This window comes from Mchenga conophoros, linkage group LG15 (assembly GCF_057382185.1).
Source record: "Mchenga conophoros isolate Kocher_MC1m ecotype Shallow Benthic linkage group LG15, M_conophoros_male_GT1.1, whole genome shotgun sequence".
Classification (NCBI taxonomy): domain Eukaryota; kingdom Metazoa; phylum Chordata; class Actinopteri; order Cichliformes; family Cichlidae; genus Mchenga; species Mchenga conophoros.
The window spans coordinates 30373143-30384950 of NC_140540.1; the positions used below are offsets into that span (position 1 = coordinate 30373143).

Consider the following 11808-nt stretch of genomic DNA (forward strand, 5'->3'; position numbering starts at 1 on the left):
CGTTGCATGGTAAGACATTGATAGGAAGTGGGCGGAGCCTTTTACCGTCATTTTATTACGACGCAAAGTACAAACACCTGTGGACACACAATCCAACATATTCAATTCAAGGTGGCAAGAGTCCAACCAGGTGTCATTGGGCAACAACAGGGCACAGGTTTCACGTCTGTCACCAGGGGCCCGTTCTTCGTACGTCGCTTACTACATCCAAGATCAAATCATCGCGCTAACCGTGAGCTCGCTAATCCGGTTCCCCGAACACACCTGCTGTTGACGATTACTACAGCTGGACGCAGGAATGTGACATCACTGGGTGTCGTAAAAGGGGCTACGCATCGATAGTAGAAACATTGATCGGCAACCCGCTGATTGGTCGGCGAAAATGTCGAAGGGGCGTGCTCGGTATTTTCCGGCAGCAGAGCAAGAACTCATGAGTGAGGGATTTCAGGAGTTTCAGAGTTTAATTAAAACGCAAGATAACACTGCAAAGGCTGCAAAAGCAAGGAGAGAGGGCTGGCAGAAAGTTGCTGACAAATCAAACTCGTAGGTAATTTAATAATAATAATAATAATGGATTGGATTTATATAGCGCTTTCCAAGGCACCCAAAGCGCTTTACGATACCACTATTCATTCACTCCCACATTCACACACTGGTGGAGGCAGCTACGGTTGTAGCCAGGCTGCCATATCGCGCCATCGGCCCCTCTGGCCAACACCAGTAGGCGGTAGGGTAGATCTATCATATGACACTATATTGTCCAATATCATATGGCATTATATTATATTATAATATGTTATATTATATCCCCTTTCACATTAGAGCCACAACAGGACCCACAAGAACATGGGAACAAGTAAAAGTGGAATACAGGAGTATTCTACAGAATGGTAATATTTATCTCTTAGATTGCTTTGCGTCTCTTGGCAAGGTAATACTGGCCTGTAATACTCTGTTAGTTTGTTCATAACAGCAACCAAGAAAAGGGCAGAGGAAAAAAAGACAGGTGGTGGTCCTGCACCCCCTCGTCAACAAGTTGGTTAAGTAAATAATACCCTCACGGGAATATCGATATCTCTCTATGAGCACACTGTCGCGCTGAGCTAAAGGATCCTGTCTATCCCGCAATATACGCTGAATTCTGAGGACTCTCCTTATCAATCTTGCACCTTCCGCAATGGGTTGGTCGCGTATACGGACAGGACATGGCTGCGACAGGCTTCCCAAATCCACCTTCGCTTTTATAGCCGTGGTCTCTCATCTTGATTACACGAAGTAATTTACAATTACTACTCTGAAATATGAATTACATCTGTAATAATCACATACATGTAATAGAATGTTAATAGTTCATTTCCCTTTTTTAGGAAATGACCTGTATGTATCTGTGTGACATCAATAAAAGGATCAAGTGCTGCATTATCTTTAGTTACATTGATAATATTTATTTATGGTGAAACAGTGGAAAAATATCGCTGTTGCTTTCGTATAAATGAAGCGGACATACCTGCGTGGCCGCGATCTAATCCTGTTTACATAAAGTAAACCTGCTCCCGAGCAGGTTTACGCTTACGGCTCTGTTGCTATGACAGCAAGTCCCGGATGAGCTTCGGGGAACCGAACGATCCAGGATCACGCGAAATCGTCAACAATCTAATCCGGCTAACCTACTTAGCGAGGTACGAAGAACGGGCCCCAGGTTGACACAAAGAAAGACAACTATACACACTCATATTGGTGGTCAGAGGGCCCGGTGGCGCCAGTGTCCGGCAGCCTCGCCTCTGTCAGTGCGCCCCAGGGTGGCTGTGGCTACAATGTAGCTTGCCATCACCAGTGTGTGAATGTGTGCGTGAATGGGTGGATGACTGGATATGTAAAGCGCTTTGGGGTCCTTAGGGACTAGTAAAGCGCTATATAAATACAGGCCATTTACCATTTACCATATTCACAAATTAGAGTCACATTCCTTTGGGAAGAAGAGGAACGCACAGAGAGAGCCCAGCTACTCACATCTGCACAGATAGACTCCAGGTTAGCAGATTCAAATCCAGGATCTTCTTGCTCTGAGGCAACAGTGCCAACCACTGCTCCCCTAAAGAGTGAACTTAAAAAATACAGCAGGAATATTCAGAAATGTTTTATGTTAATAGATAACTGATGGCTGCCTTTCGTCAGAAGGAACTTTTTAAAAAATTATGCAAACTTTGCCTTACTTAAGATGACCGAGTTAGGGCGAGTAATTCACTGTAGTCGTAGTGACGTTATTGTTTTTTCAGGAAACTCTACGTTTAGTTTTTTGTGCTTTTACGTCCATATAACGTTTGACGTTTTAATTTTGAAGGTCGAAAACGGAAGTTCAAAACTTTTCGCCCCTAGCTGGTTTGCATACGCAACGTGCGCTGTGACAAACTTCCGTCATGAATTGGACTACAAATGTCCCCAGATCGTGTAGTTATTTTCCCAGTCCGATGGATTCTGTGAGCAGCCTTTCTCTGAACCACGGCCACATTTAGGAAAAGTTGAGCATAAATGCGACTTACACCAGGTTTGTGTCAAAAGCTGTTTCAGTGTCGTTTCAGCAACTGTGTTCATCAAGTTTTGCGAAGACGATGCGTTTACAGTTTGAACCAGAGTGAGAGAAGCCAGCCAGCCGGCTTGAAATTCAAACTTAAGGATGCGTCGGTTGTCGTTAACGTCACCACTACCGCGTACAAACGTACACTAGCGTTTAGTTTAGTTATCTTGCCTAACATTAAGGTTCCTACGAACAAAGGAGCTGTTCTTCTAATCTTTGAAACGTTAGCATCTTGTACGTGTGGACTTGAGTGTCGCATTTTGCCTTTAACAGATTATAGTTGGGCGAGGCTCCGTCTAATCTGTGGAGAAACAACTTCAGCTGAGAGGTGCTAGTCACACTTGTCAACTACGTATGTTTCGCTGAATGTGACAACATGTTTTAAACTGTGCACGTGTCGTAAATATAGTATCACTCTTATATAAAGCAGTGTCCAGATGGCACTACATATGTTCTTGGGTATTTTTCATAGATTGTATACAACATAGGTGTTGTGCCCGGGCCATCTGACAATGGAACTAGCACCAAGATGGTATTTTAAGGCCAGCTATTAAAGTTTAGGTATTTATGTCCAGATAATCTGGATAGTAAAAAATGCAAATGCATATAAAATATCTGTTTAACAAGTGTAATGATTCTAGTACGTAATAGAGACCTTATGGCTTGTAATATGCCACTTCAAAAAGGTCACTGTAGTGTTTTCCAGGCTCAAAATGAGCACTTCAGTCCGCATGAACAGTGGTTCGGGTAATAAGTCTGCGTGACATTATTCCATTCTATGTCCTGCTATTTCTGGCCCTTTGGGAAAAACAAAAATTTTATTTTTCAGGGAGTAAATCAAACCTCAGTCTGTATCAGAACAAAGAATAACCAGAAAAAAGAATTTAAGGCAAAAAGTAAAGAAGAAAGCAGTAATACTAAAACCAGTGGATCTTTACAATTTGTTAGTTTTACAGTAGCTTCATGTTTTTGTGTTGAAGCACAACAGGGCACCTGTCTCCTCTTTTCACTGTCTGTTTATACATTAGTTTGCATTTAATTAATCTCTGACTCGTTTTCACACTGTGTCTTTTGTCTTACCTCCTTATCCATCACCCCCAACTACTTTCAATAGATTACTGCCCCTGCTTGGGCCTACAGGAGGTTTCTTTTTGTTAAAAGGGAGTTTTTACCTCCCGTTGTCACCAAGTGCTTGCTCATAAGGCGGTCCTCTGAATGTTGAGGTTTCTCTGTATTTTTGTTAGGGTCTTTACCTTGAGGTGACTGCTGTTAGGACTTGACACTATATAAACAAAATTGAATTGAATATTTAAATTTATTTTTTACAATGGCAGGAAACTAGACCTTGTTAGAAAAATGGTACTTGATGTAGAAACTGCCTGCATTTCTAGTAGGAACACGGGTAGTTCCTCAAATGGTCCTGAGAAAATGTTCTACTGATTACACCAGGTGAATGCAAGCTTTTTGTTTTTTGGTAAGATTTTTAAAACTTCAATCTCTGTCTGCGCTGTAGTTATTCAACACTCCTTATTTCACTGTCAGCAGCATGCCCATTTTGACCAGTCAGCGTTATAAGTTTTTGTGAACCTGTTGTCTGTTTCCACAGCGGTATGAGTCTACGGGAAATTAGTGAGAATCTGAAACTGGCTCGTGAATATGCCTTGCTGGGAAACTACAGCTCAGCCAGTGTTCTCTATCATGGGCTGCTTGAACAAATCAAAAAATATGCGTACACGTTGCGAGACAGCAGTTTCCAGCAGAGGTGGCAGCAGGTAAATGTAGTGCTGATCTTTTATCTGATCATATGAGGAGCCGGTACCAATTTTTCTTATGCATGCACCTGTGGTTGTTTCTCAGCTGTGGCAGGAAATCATCGAAGAGAATCAACAAGTTCAGGACATAATGTCAACTCTGGGGAACTTTCAGTTGGACACAGCTCCTGTTAAACCCAGTAACCATGATGATTTTGAAATGAGACCTTTGCATGTGGAACAGAGGTACTGCACTGGCTATACACGTATTATTTTCTGCTTATTCGTTGCTTAGGAAATTTCATATGCTACAAATTCCGATGCTTCGTGAACACATATCTGCTTCTGGTGCAATTCTGCAGTTTTCTGAACTGCAATTGTTGAATAAGCCAAGAACAATAGTCATGATGTAGTCATATGATTGAGATCAGTGAACCTCTGTAAGCCTCTGTGAGCTTGATTTGTTCCTGCTCTGCCCTCCAGAAAGATGGCTGGTAAACCTCAAACTGTGTATTTTTAACTGTCAGAGATGCACTTCTTGAAAAATTCACCTTTTTATTTTTTTTAACTTTTGCAACATAGTTTATATTATGTTGCTTGTATGCTTGTAACATATTTTTTTGGCCACATGCTCCATTTTGAACAACATTAGTAATTTTTAAAAATGTATATATTTATTTTATCAAAGCCAGAAATTTCCTTTTTGGGATGAGAGCAGCTATCTGCCACAAGCAGATTATGGCAGATAGCTACTCCACCTTAAGCTTGGTTCTGTCAGAGGTCTCTTCCTGTTAAAAGGAAGTTATTCTACCACACCATCTCTGACTACTACTCACAGAGGATCATGTGATTTGTATGGTTGTCTAAGAAGCTTGGAAAGAAAAGCGTCTGGACTTCTTTAAGTTTCTTGAAGATTTTTCACCTCTCATCTCATCAGCTTCTCTGTTAAGAAGCTTAAAGAAGTCCAGACTCTTTCTTTCCAAGCTCCTTAGATTGCGATGACCTAGATGACTGAGAACCTTTACATATTCTTGTGATTCTTTCTCTAATATTGTGTGATTTTATTTATACCGATGCTATACACAATAAATAGCACTCCACCCACCCAGTTCAAGTGAGTTTTAAGTTATCTGGTAATTAGCAGACTGTATATTTGTAACACAGATATCTGCACATCAGTGCTGTCTTATAAAATACTGGAATTTCACTCAGCAAAACTGAAGCACAAACGTCTTTGATAGCAGATACCACAAAGGACGCCGTCTTATTTGGCTACAGCTGCCTCTAACCATTTCACCCACCATACAGATTTTAGTTTTTTAAGAGGAAAATTATGCAAAGAGACCAAATCTGTTTTTGTACAGTCTGTAAACATGTCTGTGCCAAAAAAAAAGCCCAACAAAAAACTGTAACGTTGGCTGTTTAATGGGACTGTTTTTGGCATTTAGGGGCTTTTTTCATTCGCAGAGGTTGCCTTGACTCAAAATGAGAAGCAGATTGGACTGAGAGTCTGGCTTCTAGTGCAAATGATGATGCTTAAAAAAACATGCTAGCTTATTATCATCATCACCGAGGACACTCTCACAAGAGATGCTTGATCTCACGAGTTTTACGTCCTGGTTAAATAAATGTTTGTTTTTGTTTAGAGGGGAAAAAAAAGAGTAGCATTAACTTCAAATGCAGGACTGTGTCTCAGCCTTTTTTTTTTTTTCCCCTTTGGCTTTTTGACTGTGTGCTGTGGCAGTTTGGTCTGGTCTTGCTAGTTTTAAATGAAAGATTATGATATTAAGCTCTTTAGTTGGCTATTGGCCGATAGAATAATCGGAGTGGTGTCAGATCAGTAATATTTAAGGGGGGAAAAAAACGATCAATCATACGGTTCTGTCTGGTTTGTGCTCCAAGCACTAAGGCAAAAGCTGATTCACAAAGAATGTAAATGTTTCAATGATTTAACACCTGTTGACATTAAGGGGTTGCAGTTGATAGTCTTATCCCTGTTTTCTTCACAGACATTCTCCCTGTCCTGTCAGACGTCCTACCAACCCCTACAAAGACAGCAAACCTGCAAACAACCGCCTGAGTGTGGCTGTGAAGGCCCAGCAGAGACACCTGCCCCGAGGGGCCAACGGCGACAGAAGCAGACCTTCCAAGGGCAAAGAAAAGAAGGAACCAAAGGAGGCTGCTGGCAAAGCAAAGGACGATAAGGTGAGCGATATGTTGATGGTTCCAAGTTGCAGCACACATAGTCACAGCCTTCTCTATTATACCACATAACAAAAAGTCACAAAGTATTGCTGATCAAACAGTATCACATGCGGTCTGTTTACTCACTACCTAGCCTGTCATTCCAGTTTGGGTTTTTTTCCCCGAGAGATTTGTTCAAGGAACTGGGAAGGGTTATTTTATTTGTATTTACTTATTTATGGTCTGCCTCTCAGAATAAATCAGATGTCCAGGAGAAAGAAGCAAAGAGGTTTGATGGGGCAGGATATGATAAAGACCTCGTGGAAGCTCTGGAGAGGGATATTATATCTCAAAATCCAAATATTAAATGGTAGGTGAACGTTTCAGATGCCTTGAATGACTAAGCTGTAGTCTTTGAGCTTTCCTCCGTTAGACAAACTGTAGTTTTTGGTATGTCTGCTTTGGCTTCACTTAATGGCCTTTTTGTCCTGTAGAGGTTTATCTATCTTTCTTGGCATGAACACCAGCCTCCCTGAGAGTTTTCACATCTGACATCAGTCTAAACTGTTTTTATAGGGATGACATCGCAGACTTGGAAGATGCAAAAAAACTGCTGAAAGAAGCAGTTGTGTTGCCGATGTGGATGCCAGCGTTTTTTAAAGGAATAAGACGACCCTGGAAGGTAGTGTGCAAGCGCAAGTTTGTGTCATCACTTGTATCACATGCGTCCTGTTACATAGATGTTATTTTCTTCTTTAGGGTGTGCTTATGGTGGGACCTCCTGGCACCGGGAAAACACTTCTGGCTAAAGCAGTTGCTACTGAATGTAGAACCACATTCTTCAATGTCTCCTCATCAACTCTGACCTCCAAGTACAGAGGAGAGTCTGAGAAACTAGTTCGCCTTCTCTTTGAAATGGTAAGTTCAGTTTTTGTCAGTTTTGTGTTTGTTGGTGTGCTTGAATGTTCTGAACTTAGTTTCTGTTGTCTGTAGTAGTATTTCCTTTAATTTTTCAGGACTGTAAGTTAGTTTTGGAGCCCTCTAGTGGATGGAAATCACCTAACACACCTTTATTTCTGAGAGTGAATTTATCACTCATTAATAAATAATCATTAACTGAATAAAACGTGCTTTCATATTAAGTTAAGCCATTTTTGTGAACCAATTATAACAATCTTTGTGTAAAGTTAAACAATTTCTTAGTATTAAAAATAATGCACTTTTTTTTTTGTCCTTGATCTGAGTCATTGCATGTGTCCCCGTACAGGCACGTTTTTATGCTCCCACCACGATTTTCATTGATGAAATTGACTCAATGTGCAGCCGCAGAGGAACCTCAGAGGAGCATGAAGCTAGCAGGAGAGTAAAGGCAGAGCTACTTGTGCAAATGGATGGTATAGAACTTTTGTCTATTTCCATTCATGCTAGATATATTTACCTTTTGATGGAGGCAGGTTTTTTTTCTCTTCTTGTTGTTGTTTTTACGCAGGTGTTGGTGGAGCATCAGAGAACGACGACCCATCAAAGATGGTGATGGTCCTGGCTGCAACCAACTTTCCATGGGACATTGATGAGGCTCTGAGGAGGCGCCTGGAGAAGCGGATCTACATTCCTCTTCCTTCAAGTACAATTGTTGTTTTACTGATTTCCACATTGTTGGCAATGAAATGCAATTATTGAAAATGAAAACTGCCAACAACTCTAAACTCTGAAAAGTGTTGCATGTTTCAATAACTAATAACAGATCATAACAGATTGGATCATAACTGCTCGACTTGGTGACAAGCATCAGCTGCTCAGCCTCCACATTCCTCACATTCCACTGATTTGAAGCACAGTGCACACAGCTGACAGCACATGCAGCTTTTTTTAAAGCTACTTTCTGTTCTATGGAAACATGTATAACCATGCCAGAAGGCTGCCTGGTTCAGTGTCTGCTTTGTGTTAATTAAACTTGACAAATGTTGATTTAGAAATGTACAACATGGAATTACAGTCCCAACATAAATATTCTCAAGGAGGGCTAAATTGCTAACGATGCTGAGTAAATGATGACCTTCTGTCTTCGTGTAAATATTGCTGATGAAATGACCATTTACTGAAGCAGAAAGCATGCTCTAGTTGCTGTTGGCCCTCTGTTTGCAGCTAAGGGGCGAGTGGAGCTGCTCAAGATTAACCTGAGGGAGCTGGAGCTGGCCAGCGACGTGGACTTGGACAAGATTGCTGAGCAGATGGAGGGTTACTCAGGAGCTGACATCACTAACGTGTGCAGGTCAGGGCATATTTCAAAATGAAGTTTCAAGAATACACTACGCATAACTTCCAGATAACTGCTGATATTTACTGATGGCCCTGGTAGTTAAATGAACTGTAGTCTTGGTATTTGCAGTACCATATTTTCTGCACTACAAGGTGCACTTAAACTCCTTGAATTTTCTGAAAAATCAACAGTGCGCCTAATAATCCGGTTTGCTTATGTATGAATTCTGGTTGTGCTTACTGACCTCGAACCGATTTTATGTGGTACACTGCGCTCAAAAATCTGTCAAAAAACATTTTAGTACAACTTTGGTAAGCTACGAAGCTGCACCGCTTGATGGATTGTTGGAGCATTACGGCTGCCGTAGTCAGGAGCCTCGCGGAGTAATCCAGGGTCAAAAACTCCGTCTGTTTCAGGTCCCAGAGTCAAACGAACACTGCAGGATCACTGAGAGTTAAAAACTGTCTAAATTCTTTCATCTTTAATAAAAGGATCAGCGTTGCTGCTTCACCAGGTGTAACAATTAAGTTTAACATCCAGGCATCCATGAAAATAGAATTTAGTCAATTTAATGGAGTTCGCAGGAAGTTAGCTCGCTAGTTTCCACCTAAACGTGATATACCATGACTGAGAGATTTCTGAAAAAATTTAAACGTACAGCTCTGTTATCACTTCCAACATAAATGAAGACAGAAAACTAAACAGGAGTGACTTTTGTAGGGTTACTGAAGTTGGACTATCTGGTATATAATGATGTGCTACTTGATCCCTAGCGATACAGCTATGTTAGCGTAACATAAACACAGTGAAGCTGGAGGATGAACACTAACTATTTTCCACTTGATAAAAGTTAACAAATGCAATAGCATGGCAGGATGCTGTAAACGGACTAAACTTCAGTCAGGAGAACAACTGAGATAATCAGTCCAAGATACGAGGTTAGTCCTTAATATACTGCAACAACATGGGAATAGAGCAGCTGCCAGAGAATTCAACATTAATGAATGGAGGAAGCAAGAAGAATAAATTGAGTAAAGTTTGACTTATCTGCCTGTTTTGTATCGCTTAATGCACCTTATGCATGAAAACAGACCCGTTCATCGACAGTGCGCCTTACAATCCGGTGCGCCTTATGGTCTGAAAAATATGGTACTTTGCTACATAAGATGTCTTGCAATTTGTCCGTGTTAGCAGTAAAACTAGTTTTTGCTAACACTAACCAGATGAGAGAGAGAGAGAGTGAATCGTGATCACTCTGCTGATGCTCACGAAGCTCCTGTTTGTTAGCTAATAATAAATTAGCGGCTAACGTGGACAAATTGTTGCTTCCTCGCTAATTCTAGGTTTCTTGTGTTCTAGACTGGCTAGCACATTCCTATGTGAAACCACATCATTTTGTGAGCTTGTGTTAAAGTCTGTTGTGCTGGTAGCCATATGTGTTTGATGTTAGTTATTAGTGGACTGTTACGGTACTCTTTGGCTGTGTTGCTTGCTTTATAACACTTTCTTGGGGACTAAGAGAGACGCTGATGCAAGGGACTCTGCAACAAGAATAATCTCCACAGCTGGGTGCAATTTTGCAGTATGATAATGCACGCTGAAAACATTCATGAGTTTGGTTTCAATTTAACCTAACATTCCCACCTAAAGGTTTGTATGTGAGGAACAGTATTAAGTGAAATCTGACAAATCGTTGTTGTGTGTCGCGTAGGGACGCATCTCTGATGGCCATGAGGCGAAGGATCGAAGGCCTCACTCCAGAGGAGATCCGCAACATTTCCCGGGATGAGATGCACATGCCCACCACCATGGAGGACTTTGAGTCCGCTCTGAGGAAAGTGTCCAAATCAGTTTCTGCAGCTGACCTGGAAAAGTATGAAAAGTGGATCGAAGAGTTTGGCTCCTGCTGATGAAACTTTAAGTGTGCAGCTTAGTGTAAGGTTTTGTGTTCCTGCTAACTGAAATGTTTTCTTGGAGAAATGTGTCAGCTCTGGTGTATCGAGCTGCAAGTACATTTCTGAATCAGCAGGCAGGTTTATTACAAACGTAATTGCACTTGAAAAGTGGTAACTCTTGTACATGTTGTTGCTATGCAAACCTTTTCATCTCAGTGAGTGTCGAAAGAAGAACAACTCGGAGCTGATTGTTGATACAATTCATTTTTGGACTTAATCATTTTAGTTGACTGGTCCTGAACATGTTGCCAAAATGTTAGACAAATCGGATATAGCTATTAGAAAAACTGACAAAACGTCGGCATTTCCTGAAATACACTAATAGTAAAAGGCCAAACATGTTATATTATTAGTTTATCCTCAGTGTCGTTTTATTGTCTTTGTGCTGGTGTATCTGTTGGATACAGAACCAGCCAATCAAATGTTGTTCCCTTTATTGTTGTTCTTTTCACTTTGCACTTGATTTTATTTTAAACCGTATGGATCTATAACACTTTTTCTTATAAACATTAAACTAAGAAGCCATTTCTATATTGCGATACGTGCAAGTTTATTTATTGCTCACTATATCTGCTTAAAAAAATCTACACACAGATGAGTTCACACATTTAATTGCAACCAAAACAAACCTGTCCAACTTCCCCTGTATCCTGCAAGCTCTGTTTCAGGTTTTTTTATGCTTGGATCTGTATGTTACTGAGAGGGGGTGTCCTTAATAGAGTCCCGATCAAAAGTTTAAGACCACTTGAAAAATGGTAATAAATAAATAAATCATATTTTGCATGGTTGGATCTTAACAAGGTTCCAGGTAGAGCTCCACCCTCCAACAAGAAGAAATGAGAGTGAGACAAAACATTTTTTGAGCATGGAATTTATTGAAAAAAATGCTTAAACTGAAACAGGCTGTTTTACAGCTGATCAAAAGTTTAGGACCACATGGCGCAAAAAAAAAAAAGAAAAAAAGATTTTTTTGTTTTTTGTTTGTTTTGCCATTTTACAAGTTGTCTTAAACTTTTGATCTGGACTGAGTCTGTCACTCACACAGCTATGGCTCCACCTGCTGTTCAAACCTCCATGAGCTGT

General features: G+C 40.7%; 1 protein-coding gene across 2 annotated transcripts; it reads left to right on the forward strand.

Annotated features, from left to right (window-relative positions):
• The first annotated feature begins 2381 nt into the window (after nt 1-2381).
• On the forward strand, nt 2382-11258 carry katna1 (katanin p60 (ATPase containing) subunit A 1). Of its 2 annotated transcripts, none has more exons than XM_085247444.1 (11): nt 2382-2545; nt 4182-4347; nt 4433-4572; nt 6336-6531; nt 6765-6880; nt 7087-7192; nt 7270-7428; nt 7778-7904; nt 8000-8134; nt 8656-8782; nt 10482-11258. In XM_085247444.1, the coding sequence occupies exons 2-11, from the start codon at nt 4186-4188 to the stop codon at nt 10678-10680; spliced, it is 1467 nt and encodes a 488-aa protein (XP_085103570.1). In that variant the 5' UTR covers nt 2382-2545; nt 4182-4185; the 3' UTR covers nt 10681-11258. The 2 variants fall into 2 exon arrangements, with proteins under 2 accessions (XP_085103570.1, XP_085103571.1); XM_085247445.1 differs by lacking the exon at nt 2382-2545 and adding an exon at nt 2796-2903.
• The last annotated feature ends 550 nt before the right edge of the window (nt 11259-11808 follow it).

What these genes read in the sequence shown, in the direction of transcription:
- katna1 (XM_085247444.1), top strand. Translation starts at nt 4,186, where the DNA reads ATGAGTCTACGGGAAATTAGTGAGAATCTGAAACTGGCTCGTGAATAT. An exon ending in TTCGCCTTCTCTTTGAAATG is followed by an intron (nt 7,429 to 7,777) that starts GTAAGTTCAGTT and finishes GTCCCCGTACAG; the next exon opens with GCACGTTTTTATGCTCCCAC. An exon ending in CTACATTCCTCTTCCTTCAA is followed by an intron (nt 8,135 to 8,655) that starts GTACAATTGTTG and finishes CTCTGTTTGCAG; the next exon opens with CTAAGGGGCGAGTGGAGCTG.